Source organism: Panulirus ornatus, chromosome 69 (assembly GCF_036320965.1).
Source record: "Panulirus ornatus isolate Po-2019 chromosome 69, ASM3632096v1, whole genome shotgun sequence".
Lineage (NCBI taxonomy): Eukaryota > Metazoa > Arthropoda > Malacostraca > Decapoda > Palinuridae > Panulirus > Panulirus ornatus.
The window spans coordinates 11,907,307-11,925,561 of NC_092292.1; the positions used below are offsets into that span (position 1 = coordinate 11,907,307).

The 18,255-nt window shown below is 38.8% G+C and overlaps 1 protein-coding gene across 2 annotated transcripts in view; it reads right to left on the bottom strand.

The window, feature by feature from the left end:
• Positions 1 to 17,973, bottom strand: part of LOC139747634 (uncharacterized) — a 78,883-nt gene extending 60,910 nt beyond the window's left edge. For both annotated transcript variants that reach the window (XM_071660132.1, XM_071660131.1), the window contains exons 1-6: positions 17,834 to 17,973; positions 16,565 to 16,652; positions 14,497 to 14,625; positions 13,248 to 13,366; positions 10,960 to 11,124; positions 7,085 to 7,267 (exon numbers count right to left, since the gene is read on the bottom strand). In XM_071660132.1, the coding sequence (XP_071516233.1) occupies positions 7,085 to 7,267; positions 10,960 to 11,124; positions 13,248 to 13,366; positions 14,497 to 14,625; positions 16,565 to 16,652; positions 17,834 to 17,859 (710 nt within the window). In that variant the 5' untranslated portion in view covers positions 17,860 to 17,973. The remainder of the gene's footprint in view (positions 1 to 7,084; positions 7,268 to 10,959; positions 11,125 to 13,247; positions 13,367 to 14,496; positions 14,626 to 16,564; positions 16,653 to 17,833) is intronic.
• Between the last annotated feature and the right edge of the window lie 282 nt (positions 17,974 to 18,255).

Genomic DNA, 18,255 nt, shown 5'->3' on the forward strand with positions numbered 1-18,255 from the left:
CACCCCATCCATAAAAATTAAACAACCAAGGAGACATCACGCACCCCTGCTGCAAACCAACATTCATTGGGAACCAATCACTTTCCTCTCTTCCTACTCATACGCATGCCTTACATCCTCGATAAAAACTTTTCACAGCTTCTAGCAACTTACCTCCCATAGCATTCACTCTTAATGCCTTCCACAGAGCATCTCTATCATTTCTATCATATGCCTTCTCCAGATTCATAAATGCTACATACAAATCCATCTGTTTTTCTAAGTATTTCTCACATACATTCATTAAAGCAAACACCTGATCCACACATCCTCAACCACTTCTGAAACCACACTGCTCTTCCCAAATCTGATGCTCTTTACATGCCTTACCCTCTCCATCAATACCCTCCCATATAATTTCCCAGAAATACTCAACAAACTTATACCTCTGTAATCTGAACTCTCACCTTTATCCCCTCTGCCTTAGTACAATGGCACTAAGCTAGCATTCCACCAATCCTCACCATGAACCATGAACCATACATACACTGATTATCCTCACCAACCAGTCAACAACACGGTCACCCCTTTTTTTTAATAGATTCCACTGCAATACCATACAAACACGCCACCTTGCCGGCTTTCATCTTCAGCAAAGCTTTCACTACCTCTTCTCTGTTTACCAAACCACTCTCCCTGACCCTCTCACTTTGCACACAACCTTGACCAAAACACCCTATATCTGCCACTCTATCATCAAACACATTCAACAAACCATCAAAATACTCACTCCATTTCCTTCTCACTTCACCACTACTTGTTATTACATCCCCATTAGCCCCCTTCACTTATGTTCACTTCACTTATGAATAAAAACATCTTTTTATTCACCCTAAAATTCAATGATACTCTCTCACCTTAACTCTCATTTGCCCTCTTTTTAACCTCCTGCAACTTTCTCTTGACCTCCTGCCTCTTTATTTTATACATCTCCCAGTCATATGCACTATTTCCCTGCAAAAATCGCCCAAATGCCTCTCTCTTCTCTTTCTCTACCAATCTTACTTCTTCATCCCACCACTCATTACCCTTTCTAATCTGCTCACCTCCCACCTTTCTCATGCCACAGGCATCTTTTGTGCAAGCCATCACTGCTTCCCTAAATACATCCCATTCCTCCCCTACTCCCCTTATGTCACTCGCTCTCACCTTTTTCCATTCTGCACTCAATCTCTCGTGGTACTTCCTCACACAAGTCTCCTTTCCAAGCTCACTTACTCTCACCACTTTCTTCACCCAAACATTCTCTCTTCTTCTCTGATAACCTCTACAAATCCTCACCTTCGCTTCCACAAGATAATGATCAGACATCCCTCCAGCTGCCCCCTCAGCACATTAACATCCAAAAGTCTCTCTTTCACGCACCTACAATCAACACATAATCTAATAACACCCTATGGCCATCTCTCCTACTTACATACATATACTTATGTATATCTCTATTTTCAAACCAGGTATTCCCAATCACCAGTCCTTTTTCAGCACACAAATCTACAAGCTCTTCAATATTTCCATTTATAAACACTCAACACCCCATGTACACCAATTATACCCTCAACTGCCACATTACTCACCTTTGCTTTCAAATCATCCAGCACTATAACCCGGTCTAGTGCATCAAAGCTGCTAACACACTCACTCAGCTGCTCCCAAAACACTTGCCTCTCATGATCTTTCTTCTCATGACCAGGTGCATAGGCACCAATAATCACCAACCTCTCTCCTTCCACTTTCAGTTTTACCCATGTCAATCTAAAAGCTTACTTTCTTACACTCTATCACATACTCCTACAACTCCTGCTTCAGGAGTAGTGCTACTCCTTCCTTTGCTCTTGTCCTCTCACCAACTCCTGATTTGACTCCCAGGACATTCCCAAACCGCTCTTCACCTTTACCCTTGACCTTTGTTTCACTCAGAGCCAAAACATCCAGGTTCCTTTCCTGAGAAATACTATCTATCTCCTTTTTTCTAATCTTGGTTACATCCACACACATTTAGACACCCCAATCTGAGCCTTTGAGGAGGATGAGCTCTCCCCGCATGACTTTCTTCTGTTTCCCCTTTTAGAAAGTTAAAAGACATCAAACTGGGAAGAGCAAAGTGGTCTCAGATGTGGTAGAGGATGTGTGGATCAGGTGTTTGCTTTGAAGAATGTCTGTGAGAAATACTTAAAAAAACAGATGGGTTTGCATGTAGCATTTATGGATCTGGAGATGGCATATGAGAGAGTTGACAGAGATGCTCTGTGGAAGGAATTAGGGGTATATGATGTGGGAGATAAGTTGCTAGAAGCAGTGAAAAGTCTTTATCAAGTATGTAAGGCATGTGTAAGAGTAGGAAGAGACGAAAGTGACTGGTTCCCAGTAAATGTCGGTTTGTGGCAGGGGTGTGTGATGTCTCCATGGTTGTTTAATTTGTTTATGGATGGGGTGGTTAGGGAGGTGAATGCAAGTGCTTTGGAGAGAAGGGTAAGTATATAGTTTGTTGTGGATGATAGGGCTTGGGAATTGAGTCAGTTGTTTGCTGATGATGCAGCGCTGGAGGCTGATTCGGGTGAGAAACTGCAGAAGTTGGTGACTGAGTTTGGTAAAGTGTGTGAAAGAAGAAAGCTGAGAGTAAATGTGAATAAGAGCAAGGTTATTAGGTTCAGTCGGGTGGAGGAACAAGTTAACTGGGAGGCAAGATTGAATAGAGAAAAACTGGAAGAAGTGAAGTGTTTTAGGTATCTGTGAGTGGATTCAGCAGTGGATGGAACCATGGAAATGGAAGTGAGTCACAGGGTGGGGGAGGGGGCAAAGGTTCTGGGAGTGATGAAGAATAGGTGGAAGATGAGAACGTTATCTCAGAGAGCAAAAATGGGTATGTTTGAAGGAATAGTGGTTCCAACAATGTTATATGGTTGTGAGGCATGGGCTATAGATAGGGTTGTGTGGAGGAGGGTGGATGCGTTGGAAATGTGATGTTTGAGGACAATATGTGGTGTGAGGTGGTTTGATTGAGTAAGTAATGAAAAGGTAAGAGAGATGTGCAGTAATAAAAAGAGTATGGTTGAGAGAGCAGAAGAGGGTTTATTGAAATGGTTTGGTTACATGGAGAGAATAAGTGAGGAAAGATTGACAAAGAGGATATATGTGTCAGAGGTGGAGGGAACAAGAAGTGGGAGACCATATTGAAGGTGGAAGGATGGAGTGAAAAAGATTTTGAGCAATCGGGGAATGAACTCATTGGAGGTCAAAAGGCGTGCAAGGAATAGAGTAAATCGGAACGATGTGGTATACCGGGGTCGACGTGCTGTTAATGGATTGAACCAGGGCATGTGAAGCGTCTGGGGTAAACTATGGAAAGTTTCGTGGGGCCTAGATGTGGAAATGGAGCTGTGGTTTTGGTGAGAGGGTTAGGGAGAATGATTTGGTAAACAGAGAAGAGGTAGTAAAAGCTTTGGGGAAGATGAAAGCTGGCAAGGGAGCAGGTTTGGATGGTATTACAGTGGAATTTATCAAAAAAGGGGGTGACTGTGTTGTTGATTGGTTGGTAAGGATATTTAATGTATGTATGACTCATGGTGAGGTGCCTGAGGATTGGCGGAATGCTTGCATAGTGCCAGTGTACAAAGGCAAAGGGGATAAAGGTGAGTGCTCAAATTACAGAGGTATAAGTTTGTTGAGTATTCCTGGGAAATTATATGGAAGGGTATTGATTGAGAAGGTGAAAGCATTTACAGAGCATCAGATTGGGGAAGAGCAGTGTGGTTTCAGAAGTGGTAGAGGATGTGTGGATCAGGTGTTTGCTTTGAAGAATGTATGTGAGAAATACATAGAAAACCAAATGGATTTGAATGTAGCATTTATGGATCTGGAGAAGGAATATGATAAGAGTTGATAGAGATGCTCTGTGGAAGGTATTAAGAATATATGGTGTGGGAGGCATGTTGCTAGAAGCAGTGAAAAGTTTTTATCGAGGATGTATGATATGTGTGCGAGTAGGAAGAGAGGAAAGTGATTGGTTCTCAGTGAATGTCGGTTTGCAGCAGGGGTGTGTGTTGTCTCCATGGTTGTTTAATTTGTTTATGGATGGGGTTGTTAGGGAGGTGAACGCAAGAGTTTTGGAGATAGGGGCAAGTATGCAGTCTGTTGTGGATAAGAGGGCTCGGAAAGTGAGTCAGTTGTTGTTCGCTGATGATAGAGTGCTGGTGGCTGATTCGGGTGAGAAACTGCAGAAGTTGGTGACTGAGTTTGGTAAAGTGTATGAAAGAAGAAAGCTGAGAGTAACTGTGAATAAGAGCAAGGTTATTACGTACAGTAGGGTTGAGGGACAAGTCAATTGGGAGGTAAGTTTGAATGGAGAAAAACCGGAGGATGTGAAGTGTTTTAGATATCTGGGAGTGGATTTGGCAGTGGATGGAACCATGGAAGCGGAAGTGAGTCACACGGTGGGGGAGGGGGCGAAAGTTCTGGAAGCGTTGAAAAATGTGTGGAAGGCGAGAACATTATCTCGGAAAGCAAAAATGGGTATGTTTGAAGGAATAGTGGTTCCAACAATGTTATATGGTTGCAAGGCGTGGGCTACAGATAGAGTTGTGCAGAGGAGGGTGGATGTGTTGGAAATGAGATGTTTGAGGACAATATGTGGTAAGATGTGGTTTGATCGAGTAAGGAATGAAAGGGTGTGTGGTAATAAAAAGAGTGTGGTTGAGAGAGCAGAAGAGGGTGTTTTGAAATGGTTTGGTCACAAGGAGAGAATGAGTGAGGAAAGATTGACCAAGAGGATATATATGTGTCAGAGGTGGAGGGAATGAGGAGAAGTGGGAGACCAAATTGGAGGTGGAAAGATGGAGTGAAAAAGATTTTGAGTGATCGGGGCCTGAACATGCAGGAGGGTGAAAGGTGTGCAAGGAATAGAGTGAATTGGAACGATGTGGTATACTGGGGTCAACATGCTGTCAATGGATTGAACCAATGCATGTGAAACGTCTAGGGTAAACCATGGAAAGTTCTGTGAGGCCTGGATGTGGAAAGGGAGCTGTGGTTTCAGTGCATTATACATGACAGCTAGAGACTGAGTGTGAACGAATGTGGCCTTTGTTGTCTTTTCCTAGCACTACCTCGCACACATGCAGGGGTTGTTATTTCATGTGTGGCGGGGTGGCGATGGGAATGAATAAAGGCAGACAGTATGAATTATATATATGTGTATATATGTATATGTCTGTGTGTGTATATATATATGTATACGTTGAGATTTATAGGTATGTATATTTGGGTGTGTGGACGTGTATGTATATACATGTGTATGTGGGTGGGTTGGGCCATTTTTTCGTCTGTTTCCTTGCGCTACCTCGCTAACGCGGGAGACAGCAACAAAGTAAAATAAGAAAATAAAAATAATAACAATTATCAGTGGAATATGAAAGAAGGAATCTTTCCCAAGTATCTCCTGTCTGTTGTAGAAGGTGATTATAATGGGAGGGAGATGGGGCTAAAAATCCTCCAGGTTTACCAATATTTTTATTTTTTATTTTTCATACTATTCGCCATTTCCCGCGATAGCGAGGTAGCGTTAAGAACAGAGGACTGGGCCTTTTTACCAATATTACCTTCCTTATTTCCTTAATGTCCCCAAACAGATATCTATGCCAGGTGAGTGAAGCCTCTAGATGGATATCTATGCAATGAGTTCCATGCTTCAATTTCAAAGCCATAAACTGAGCCTGGACGGTGGCAGAGTTGGCAGTTCATGATTACCTCTTCCTACACTCAGTCATCCTCCAGCCATGCCACTGACAGCACATTCTTGTGAGTGTTCAAAGAAAGAAACTGAGTAGCTTTTAGGTAGACTAAGAGAGCCAGAGAAATGATTATGAATGATTTCACGATGATGATCTGTCGTCTGGTTGTGAAGAGTGATTTTATGGACAATGACTCTTTCAGCTGACCTAAATGAGGCAGATAATGGTTTTCTAGCAAATGTGAAGGAAGTGCTGCCTGTGCCCACTTAACCTTCACATAACAGGGCCTGACTGGTGGTGCTGCTAATTATACAAACTTTTATAGTTTTGCTGTTATAAAAAAATTATCATTGAATCACACTGATTAAAGGAAGAAAAAATTTATTAATATAAATCTTAAAAACAACCAGCACTCAATATTTTTGTATGGGTAAAATGAATAATGAAGAATGCACAATGGCAACTTAGATTCTTATATTGCACTTTTTTGCATGTTGTGCTGAAAAGTCTGCAAAACTTCTACACATTGTCAAAGCTTAAATAGTGGATGAAAAGCACCTCTAAAGTTATTTCATTATTGTATGAATATATTCAGAATAATAAGAATAAATGCATTCCTTAAACAACCTAAAAAATTTGAATTTTGAGGGCTGGAAAGGATAACTTTGAGGGACATTAAGGTTTAAAGGATCAACAGAAGGAGCTATGCAAGGATTTTTCCAAAGAGGGTTGGTAATCGCTTACTGGCACTGCCACAATGAGGTGGAAAACAGTGAACAACTAAAATAAATAAATAAATAAACAATAACTGTACAAAGCTTAGGTTATTTTGGATTTTTTTTTTGTAATCTTCAAAAACCACTAGATACTGATGACAGAATTTTACACTTCAAAATCAGTTACAAGTTTACAGATAAGTTTTATAATCCTTCTTCACACTAACTAATTTCCTTGATAACTCCTTTTTAAGAGTATACCCTTTTGCCCAGTCACATTTTAGCAAGATACCATCAGGAGCTGAGCCTTAAAAGGAAAATCCTTGCTTGGCTCCTTTTTCTGTTCCTACCTTTAGAATATGATAGTACAAGTGGAGAGGGACTCCACCTCCCTGCTCCAGCCAATCTTTGTTACCTTCTACAATATGTAGGAGATACATAAGTAGAATTCTTTCTTCCCTGTCTCCAAGGGTAATTCTAACAGCTTTCCCCATAGGCAGATTACCCAGCATAAAATTTCTAGGTGATGTCACCAGGACGAAGTAATACAGCAGAGAATATCTCAGTAACCTATACAGCCAAAACCACAATTACTCTACTCACCATGTAGACAACAATTTGGTCAGAGTCTGCGTTAAATTTGCCGGAGCACCTGGAAAGGGACAAGGCACACACATTGCCCGGACGTATAATGCTACTGCTGCCAGACGGTTTCCCCTACCAGCTTCCAGGAGGGCAAGTTGATTGTATGGATGACCACTGGTGGGAGCCACCAAAACTGCATGTCTATAAAAAAAAAATAAAGTTTCAAATAATGAAAATTATAACGAAAATCATTGTTTTCATTATGAACCAGCTGTTGGACAATGTAGTCAGCTCAAGTATCATGTAAAAATATTTTTCCTTAATAATCTGTATCAAACAGATCTTCAATGCAATACAGACAAACTAAGAATACAGTTATTATGTTTACTCTTTTACTTTCTGAGAAAATGATGATGTATTGTCAAATGTCATTTGAAAGGTCATCTGGTCACTTTTAACAATTACTCCCATTTTCAGTGACTCTTCTGAAATGTGAGATAATGAGATAACATGAACTGGTACCACCAATAACATATAACTAATCAATCATTCATAATCACAATAAACAAAAGTTACATAAGCTCTTCACTTATTTACAATGTATCCAAACTAATCAGAGATTCACATTTCACATGCTGTAACCTTGAAAACTATGCCTATTGACATAAAATATATGCATCTCTATTCAAACATGAATTTTCTCCAAAAATCAGCTCAACTGTACAGAATCAGCAGTCAGTCATGATACAATCCACTGATTCACTGATACATCCTTCAACTTTAAAGCTTATGTAATGAATGTGTCTAACTCTCAACTAGTCTATTTTCTCCTTTCAAAAAACATTAACCTACTTAATATTGTTTCCCCACTTGTCAAAAAAAAAAAAATTTAACAAAGAAATACCTAAAAAGAGAAATGAAATTGACAACATAAGGAAATCTGGTTCAGTTTCAAATTACTTTCTATTCATTTATACAGAACTGCCTCTCCCGCCATGGTAAGGCAGCATCAGGATCAGACATACAAAACCACCAGCACATATCCACTCTCTTAACTGACATGTATAAGCATAATGCACCAACACTAAAAGAAAATAGTTTCAAAAATATATTTCTAAAAAACATGTTTGTGAAATTTGCCTTGAACTACCGATCCTGACATTTTCAACTCTGACTTTATCTATTCATTTTCTTTCTGTAATAATGCATAAATCATAAATTTCTACCGACTTTATTATTCACTGAAAAACATAATTATCATACATTTGCCTGCCTCATCCCCTGTCCACTTAACATTATTATTATTTTTTTTTTTTTTTATACTTTGTCGCTGTCTCCCGCGTTTGCGAGGTAGCGCAAGGAAACAGACGAAAGAAATGGCCCAACCCCCCCCCCCCATACACATGTACATACACACATCCACACACGCAAATATACATACCTACACAGCTTTCCATGGTTTACCCCAGACGCTTCACATGCCTTGATTCAATCCACTGACAGCACGTCAAACCCTGTATACCACATCGCTCCAATTCACTCTATTCCTTGCCCTCCTTTCACCCTCCTGCATGTTCAGGCCCCGATCACACAAAATCTTTTTCACTCCATCTTTCCACCTCCAATTTGGTCTCCCTCTTCTCCTCGTTCCCTCCACCTCCGACACATATATCCTCTTGGTCAATCTTTCCTCACTCATTCTCTCCATGTGCCCAAACCATTTCAAAACACCCTCTTCTGCTCTCTCAACCACGCTCTTTTTATTTCCACACATCTCTCTTACCCTTACGTTACTTACTCGATCAAACCACCTCACACCACACATTGTCCTCAAACATCTCATTTCCAGCACATCCATCCTCCTGCGCACAACTCTATCCATAGCCCACGCCTCGCAACCATACAACATTGTTGGAACCACTATTCCTTCAAACATACCCATTTTTGCTTTCCGAGATAATGTTCTCGACTTCCACACATTTTTCAAGGCTCCCAAAATTTTCGCCCCCTCCCCCACCCTATGATCCACTTCCGCTTCCATGGTTCCATCCGCTGACAGATCCACTCCCAGATATCTAAAACACTTCACTTCCTCCAGTTTTTCTCCATTCAAACTCACCTCCCAATTGACTTGACCCTCAACCCTACTGTACCTAATAACCTTGCTCTTATTCACATTTACTCTTAACTTTCTTCTTCCACACACTTTACCAAACTCAGTCACCAGCTTCTGCAGTTTCTCACATGAATCAGCCACCAGCGCTTAACATTATACCGGGACAATAAAGGGGAAAGTATGGTAATCTTTTATATAGTATTTCCTTTATCACAAAACTGAGCATATTCTGAATGGATTTCATTTGTGGCACAATGGGGGAAAGTAATTTCTGAAGAATTATGCAATTCAACAAAGTGGCTCACTCTACTCTCAAAGATTCATCTCATTTAACAAAATCAAGTGAATATATTCTCTAGTATTTCTATGTGGTTTCCATCTTTCCTAAAAGTGATCCCTAATTACAATAGCATCAATCAGTTCAAACTGCTAATTTGATCCTGTTAAGATTTTAGATCTATATGATGAACATAACACTTTCATTGTTTTCTTCCAGGCTGCTGTAACTATTTTACTAGAACGTCCAAATCGAATATGCAACTTGTTCATAAACTGTGGCAGCTTATGGGGCCAATGAAAAAAGTAAAAAAAAAGTTTAGCAGCTATCTTATCCAAGTATTTTCTACTGTAAAGAATTTTTTTTTCTCAATATTACTTATGAGATAATGTGTCTGTAATCTTAGTACTTTGCAACAAATGCAAGTTTTACCACATTTAATGATGATACAACATCCACTTACAAGTAAGCTGTTCAAACAGGGTATATCTTTGTCAGCCAAGATAAGAGATGGCATTACATGACAGTGAAGTAATAATCTATCTCATCATTTTTGATGCCACCACACTAAAGTGGGAAAGACACAGAGGTAAACATTCAAAATTCCTTATCACCGAATTCAAGTCCACTAAGTTTAGAATTGGTTGATTGGTACCCATCTGAATTCTTCCCAGAGATGAGGAATGCTCACAATTCTCCCTTGAGTACTACTAGACATACTATGAAGAACAGTGATTAATTGGTGCAACACCAATTAATGACTCACTACAGTCCTTCCTTCTCACAATATTTTTGTCTCCCTTGATCTCTAATATTCCATACACCCTCAAAATACTGAAGTTCCTTAATATAAGTCCTTATGCCAATCATTTTCAAAATATGTAGGTTTTTAGAAATGGAAATCAGTTTCTTTATTGAAGGTAGAGCCATTATGTACAACAAGCTAGCTACTGCTTGTTCATAGTAACCTACAAGAATTCCCCCTTCAGACACCATAACATACATCAAATTAGGTACAGCTTGTATACAGAGCCCTCATAGGCATGAAGCAGAAGCTGGCACCACTTGGCAACCAATGCACACAACACTAGTGATCCTCAGACCCGTAACTGTAAGGTTTAAAGACACAGTTTTCTTGATAGGTTAGAGAGGAAAGAATAAGAAAAGCAATGGATGGTCTTAGGAACCATCTACTATATAGATGGTTTGTCATGCTTCAATGATTATATTTCTCATCTCCAGACTGAGTCAATAAGCATTACAGAACATAAGCACATCTTTGCCCTCACAAATTGTGACCTCTTTCCACACACTCAATGCATGCTGGGCCCTTGCCCTCTCATCCATCCTATGGTTCTCTTCAGCTCCCATAATACCATCCACTGCCATATCCACCCCTATGCATCTAAAACACCCTCTGTGATCAACTACTCTCTCTAGTGCTCAATCTATAGGTGAATAAAATTAATCCAGTCTTCAATTCGTCAAAGTCTAAATTACCTGTAGTAAGTTTCAGCTTGTTTAGCTTGATGGCGGTACCTTGCCAAGTCTCCTAGATGCACAAGACAGTACTGGCACAGGTAGAGGGCATTTTTTTGACTGCTAACTTTGGACTTGCCTTGAGTTGACCCATTGAGATCTACAGCTCCATATATGCTGTCTTTCCTGTAAAATGTACATTAATGTACCAAAGTATTTACAAAACTATCATGATGGGACATAGTTCACTTATTTCTTTTAGTTATTATGAAGCTACTAATATTCTCTAGGTAAGCTCTACTACAAGGAATTGTTATAACAAAATTACCTGGCAATCATGAAAAAGTATATAGTGATGAAAAATTCAGAAATCAATTAAAAAATATCTGATTCTAAATGGTAAAAATTAAGATCACTAATGTGGCTTTGAGCTGGCTTACATCATATCTTTAAGCCAGGTGCCATGCTTGCCTTTTTTTTCATGACCCACTGAGTTACCATTCACAAGGAAGGATAACACATGACTAAACATGCCACAGTCATGCTTGATACTAGCAAAAAAAACAACTATGATGTGTCATGCGGGGAGTAAAAAAAAATCTGATCAAACAAAATGACATAACTCCTTAGTGTAACTAATGAGAATGTCACACTGCTAAAACTAACTTACTTAGCCAACATATGCCACAGACCTCAAAAGGTTGTCTGCAGGAGACTCAAATTCCAAGAGGGAAGGTGGACTGGGCAATGATGTATGGACAATTAGGGAATAAAGCTTAAATCATGCTTTCATGTGCTCAAGCAAAAATACTTTAAGCACAATGCCCATATTTGTGTAGTACTCCCAAAAGAATCAACAAGGTAGGAATATTAATTCTATCTTTTCATCTATCTCCTCTCCCTACAGATAGGGAACAAAGACTAGCACCTTAGTTATCTCCCATATGTCATAGGTGACTAAAAGGGAAGAAAGCAAAGGGGTCAGAAACCCTTTGCACTTTGATTTCAATTTCAAAAAGGAGAACAGAAAAAGAAGCCAGGTAAGAAGTGCTCATCCTCCTTGAAAGCTCATGCTGGGGTGTGTAAAGTGAGTGGATGAAATTAGGATGAGATCAAGTGAAACTGGCATCAGAGGAAAAGGGTATGAATGGTTTAGGAATGTCTGAGGGGTAGACCCTTCAGTTAGTGTGAGAGTGAGAGCTACAGATAGGGATGGGTAGTACTTCTGATAAAGAAAAAGTTGGGAGAATGTGCTAAAAAGTGAAATGAAGTGTGCCCTAAACTGAAGTAGTTGAAAATGATAGTGATACTTGTGATGTAACCACAACACACAGAGTCCAATAACACCTACATTTAAAATAAATATGTATATGAAGTGTAAGTTTGAACAGAGAGAAGCTGGAGGAGGTGGAGGATTTCAGATCCCTGGGAGTGGACATGGCAGTGGATGGAAATAGGAATTACAGAAATCCACTGGTGGGCATGGGAGATAAGGATCTGGGTGCTTAGAGGAATGTGTGGAAAGAGAGACTGATATATGAAAGGGAAATGATGGTTATGTTTCATTATATAATGGTCCAAACAGTGTTATGTTCACGAGGTGTGAGCGACATACAATAAAGTGTGAAAGAAGGTGGATAAGTTGGAATAGGATTCTTGAGAAGGTTTGATTGAATAAGGAATAATAAAGTAAGTGAAAGGTAAGGGAGGAAGAAGAGTGTGTATAAGAGACATGAAGAGGGAGCACTGATATGCTTTGAACATATGGAGAGGATGAGTAAAGGATACAAGGATAAATGCATCAGAAGTGAAAAAGTGGTCAGAAAAGCATGGAAATGTCTGTGGGGCTTGATTGTGGATAGCGGGACTTTGGTTTTGGTTCATTACACATGACAGCTAAAGAGTGGAAGTAAGCAAATGATGCCATTCTTTATCTGTTTCTGACACGTAATTTGTTATGCAGAAAAATTATCAAGATTCCTTTAAATCTTCCTGATACCTGAATAAATTCTATAACCCTGAATGAATGCAGTGTTTATAGGAGATAAGAAGAGATTCTTTTTGTGTCTGAAACTGGTGCCTGAAAGAGTTCTGAGGGTATCTGATTTGCTTATGGCCTTTGTACTGAAGTCTGTGGAGATGAAAAGGAAAGCATTCACTAGATGTTTGATGAGATAATGGAAACACTGCCCCTGGAGGTAAGACGTAAATGTTTTTTATATGACAGAAAATACCTATATGACACACACAAAAAATTTTTTTCCAATTTTCAAAAGTTATGCTGTCAAAGGAAAAAAAAAATCACCAACCTTCGAAATGGCAAGTCAAGGCTATACTCTGAGCAGATTTGATTGAAAAGTTGCAAGTAGAAGCCACTAGCTGAGTTGAGAAACCAGCTAAGCATGTCACGTGCTTCGCTGGAACCTCCCTGGAAATACAGAGTTAAAAAAATTCAAAGTTTGCCTTTTCTTTCCCAGCAAGTACTAAGGTGTTCAATATAGACATGGATACCACATGCTGGGGCATCATTCTTTTCCACACAATAAATATATTACACCACAAAGAACAAAAAATACCATCCATGAATAAATGCTGAGGCATGTAAGTAATCCAGTATTGAACATACACCTGTTTAAAAATCTTTTACCGCAAACACATGATAAATGTATACAACCTTTTTTCAAAGCAGCATTGCATGGTCAAAAATATGCCCTAATCATGGCCATTTCACATGAAAGGAAAAACGAAGCAGAGAAAGTTAATAAAGAAATTAATTAGGGCTCTATATGCGTCTGTGGACCTGACTTTTAAAGATGAATAGGTCATAAGAGAAGAAAAAAAAAACATAAGGATGAGAATTCTACAGCTTTGCTGTTTCAGGAAATAAGGATCCATCATAATGGTCATTCCTCATGTAGGTGGTCTTCACAGAGAAACTAAAGGAAACAGCAGCAGTCAATTGCATGTAATAAGTCTAAGTCTTTGTGGCTTGGAAACACAGATTTCTCACATGAGCTTTGGGCAAATAATACCTGTATAACACAGCTGCATTAATGCTTATGGAAATGTATGACTTACGGGGGGGTATTGCATGATACTTAATAAGTTAAGAGGCTTTTCTCTAGATATAAAATTTAGAATTTTAATCTAAAAAGCTACAGTTTATGAAATGAAATCTAAGCATACAGTATTCAAAACAATAAGTAGTTCTGGTTACACCACTGGCAACTATGCTATATAATATCCAGAGACTAACATAACACAGAAACCTTGTAAGAACTATTCTAATGGTGACACTTATAAATGAATTAGGTAATGCTGGAAGAGCACAAAAGTCTACTGATTTATCTACATAATGCTTGCACCAAATGGGATTCAAACATTCACAATGATGACACATAAGCTACACAGGCTTGCCTAACTCTTCAATCATGCTCATAATCCAAGGATTATAAGGTACATTGAGCTGTAACTCAAAGTTCTTAGACTTCTAAAATAGCCATGATCTTAACTGTACACAAAGCTAAAAGTATGAACCATTAGAAGTGTTTTCAGAACCTGTTTATCTTTTGTCTGTGCTTGAAGTTGGGTTATGGTGTTCCTAAAACCCAGGTTCCACAAATCACGCTCCACCCCATGGTCCAAGGCCGCCTCAATCCAGTGGACCAAAAGTTGCCCACACACCACCTGAAATCCAGATTACAAATCCTACATATGAGAAATGCATTCAGTAATACATTGATAATTCTGCTGTTTCAAACAAATGGATTCATAATAAACTATGAAATGACCAGAGAAAAGTCCTCATCAAAGCCAGGCCTTAAAAGGGGACAAAAAGGAAAGAAGACATAGTCTCTAATAACATTTAAAAAATGTGTACAAAAAAAAAGTTAGAAGTATAGCATATGTAGGGAAAAGATAAGTCTGGCCTAACAGTCTAATTATGATATAACAGAGTTAAACCAACAATCCTCACATGGAGTGGGATGATTCCAGCAATCAGTTCTAAAATGGTGTGGAGGGATCCTGATTCCACACAGGCTAAGGGAGAGGTGGATGAAGAGCAACCAAGATATGCAAGCAGCACTCTATACCAGGGCAAATCTGGCTCTGTAGATATGGAACAGAAGTTCGTGAAACCTATACAACACCCTGGGGTTTTAAAAAGCAGCCTTTGCAAAGTATGCTATGTAGGTTTCCAAGAGAGAGGAGAACATGGTAATTCTTAATATGTTTATGTTACTCAGGGTTGAATTGTGATGTTTTGAAAATGAATTGTTGGGAAATCAGGGGGATTTAAAAAGGTATTAGTAAAAACTGCATTTTGGCAAAAATCACTTCAACCAGGTTACTGATTATTCATTCAGTGATGTTGCATAGGTCTGAATTACAAGGTAAAATATATTCAGAGCAAGAAGAAGAACGAGTACCAAAGTAAGGAGGAGAAGTGACTTAAAACATGCAAAAAGGAACTGTTAGAGAAAGAGGAATACTGGAGGGAGAGAAACTGAGCAAGAATGCATGGAATGGCAGATTCAAGGGAGGCATGTAAGGACAGGGATAAGCGGAGACTCTTTGCCGCGGCCATCCCTTGATGGGAGTTCCAGGAGGGACCTGGCATCAGAGATATAGACAGATAAATAGATAGATATTCCCTCAGAGGCCCAGTCCTCTGTTCTTAACGCTACCTTGCTAATGCGGGAAATGGCGAATAGTTTGAAAGAAAAAAGAAAAAAGACAGATAGATAGATACACAACAAGGGACACCTCTACTGACAGAGTAGGGGGCAACATCAAAAATCACTGCAACAGAACAGGATCTGAAAGGAAACCATGCGACAAAAACACTGAGAAAAAGAAAATCAAGAGACACTTAATGAGTGACGATGAGGTACACCCTGAATTTTAGGGGACTGACACACACTAAACCTATGTTGAGATGCTGTATGAATGTTCACTTCATTCTGCATTTGTAGGGGACTGACACACACTAAACCTATGTTGAGATGCTGTATGAATGTTCACTTCATTCTGCATTTGTTTCCTGTGGCTGCATACCCTAAGTCAATTCTTCATTTCCAAAATACTTCTGGATGCTGTAATGGGTTTTATTTAAAACATATCAATGTTACTTCTGGATGCTGTAATGGGTTTTATCTAAAACATATCGATGTTCTTTTGGCTGATTTTGCTCCATTCTCAACAAAAAATAACATTTCTCATTCCCTATCTCTTAAATTCCCAGTGCAATATAAAAAAGTAAAATAAATTATGGAAATGTACTTTAAAAATCTTAAAGACTGATTTTTCTTAATAGCACAGTTAAATATAAATAATAATACTTCTCTAAAGAAATGAAATTCTGTTTACAAGAAAACACAAGATATGAGTTTAAAAAAGGAAAAAGAGGCTAAATTTCCCAGTTTGTAAGGCCTAGCCCTATTCCCTTTGAGAAAAAACTGCATAAACACAGTACTGGAAATTCACAGGTAATGTTTCCATCAAAAATTAGTTGCATAACAAATAAATGACAACATGTAAATTTCTTAGCTGCATTTATCATAAGTGATGACCTTAGTACAACACTAACAGATAAATGCAATATGCAAGAGTTATAATGACAAACCTGAAGTTGGTGTTGGACAGCCCAAGCCTCATTGTTACCCACTAAAGGGGTGCAATTATTCAGACGACTCTTCAGACCCTCAGCCTCCCTATATAAAACAACAAGCACGATATTAAAACATCAATGAGCATAATTCACATTTGAATAAAGAGCAGCATTAATGAACCTAATAGGCAATATGAAATCCTCACATGCTTATAAAAGATATCATGAGACTGGATTATAAAGAATATACATATAAATTTCAGTTTTACTTCTCTATACAATCAATTAAATCAGCAAGGAATGCTATCAAACAAAGCATTATGAATAGCAATTTCAGTTTCCATTACCTCTGTAAGACATCTGAAGTTCTTAAAAAAAAGGTTCTTCCTAATTAACTCAATGCAAACACCATAACATTGACATATTCTTCAAATGGCACAAGGAAATGTAAATTTAGGTTGCTAAGCTAAGTCAAATGAGGTTTTCATACGTTCTGTTGACTTCCAGAAGTGTTTTATTAATTTCTACCAAACATCTTCCCTGATCATCATAGCCCTCCCCACTATCACATTATCAGCATAGAACAGGATAAAAAATAAAGCTCTAAATCACATTCCCCTGGCCTAACTCACTTCTACTATATACATAACATCCTAAGTTATGTATTTCTTCCAAAGCCATGTTACTTCTAGGGTGCTGCTAAACTGGACTTTAACCCATATGTCCTTCAAGAAAATGAAGAATGTCTACTTGTGCCCGTTTTGGTAAGCGTTCTAAGACTTTTCAATACTCCTGGAGCTTTTTAAATCAGTTTCAATGTTGTGAGCTGCATGAACATTATCTTTTCCTTATCTAATTCGATTGACTGATAAGTATTGCCTTTCGTTGAAAGTCATATTCTTGAATGTCAAGTGACCAGTTTGTACAGTCTATGCTGCACAGTCGCCATTCAAGCCTTATGGACCCTTCAGTATATGCTGCCTATACCTATACTATGATACGTGCACAACTCTAAGTCTTGCTAAAGACGTGGTTACAACTAATTCATAGTAAAATTCATACGGCCACACCATAACAATCATTTCAACCTCTTATTCTTTACGGATCTTAGAAAGAGTGTTAGGGTAGGAGATTGTGCATACTGCAGGATGAAGACTGGCTGAGGTGGCAGCCTGTGCTAACCTCAAGCCTTGGCAAGACTGCCTTCGCTTTCCTGGCCATTTCTTTCTCACAACTTTCCTCACGACCTTCCTTACAACAGGAGCACAGCTGTACGAAACCCACCTTAGGAGCTGACTAGCAGTTTTCATCTCATGTAAAAGGTTAAACGTTGGCTTAGTTGTTCTTTTTCATTGCATTGTGCAAACTTCGTCTGCCATGTTTACATGTTATTTCCACGGTTGGGGGCTGATTGTCTCCGATGGACAAACTTGCATATGTTCTTTTAACTTGCAGATTAAAAAAGTACCATAATTATTTTGTTATAAATAAATATAAACATTATGGACTAGAAATATTCATAGATGAATGAATATGAGTAAATGTTGGTTATTTGCACCACGAAGGCCATTCCGGTTCTCCCTTCGAAGAACGTCAGACGGGAATACCTGACTGGGAGACTGGATATAACGTTTCTAAGATGACCAGATATGTACAGGAGTAAAACCAAACTACAGTTCTATTCTTTTTATGGTCCGCAGGCCTAT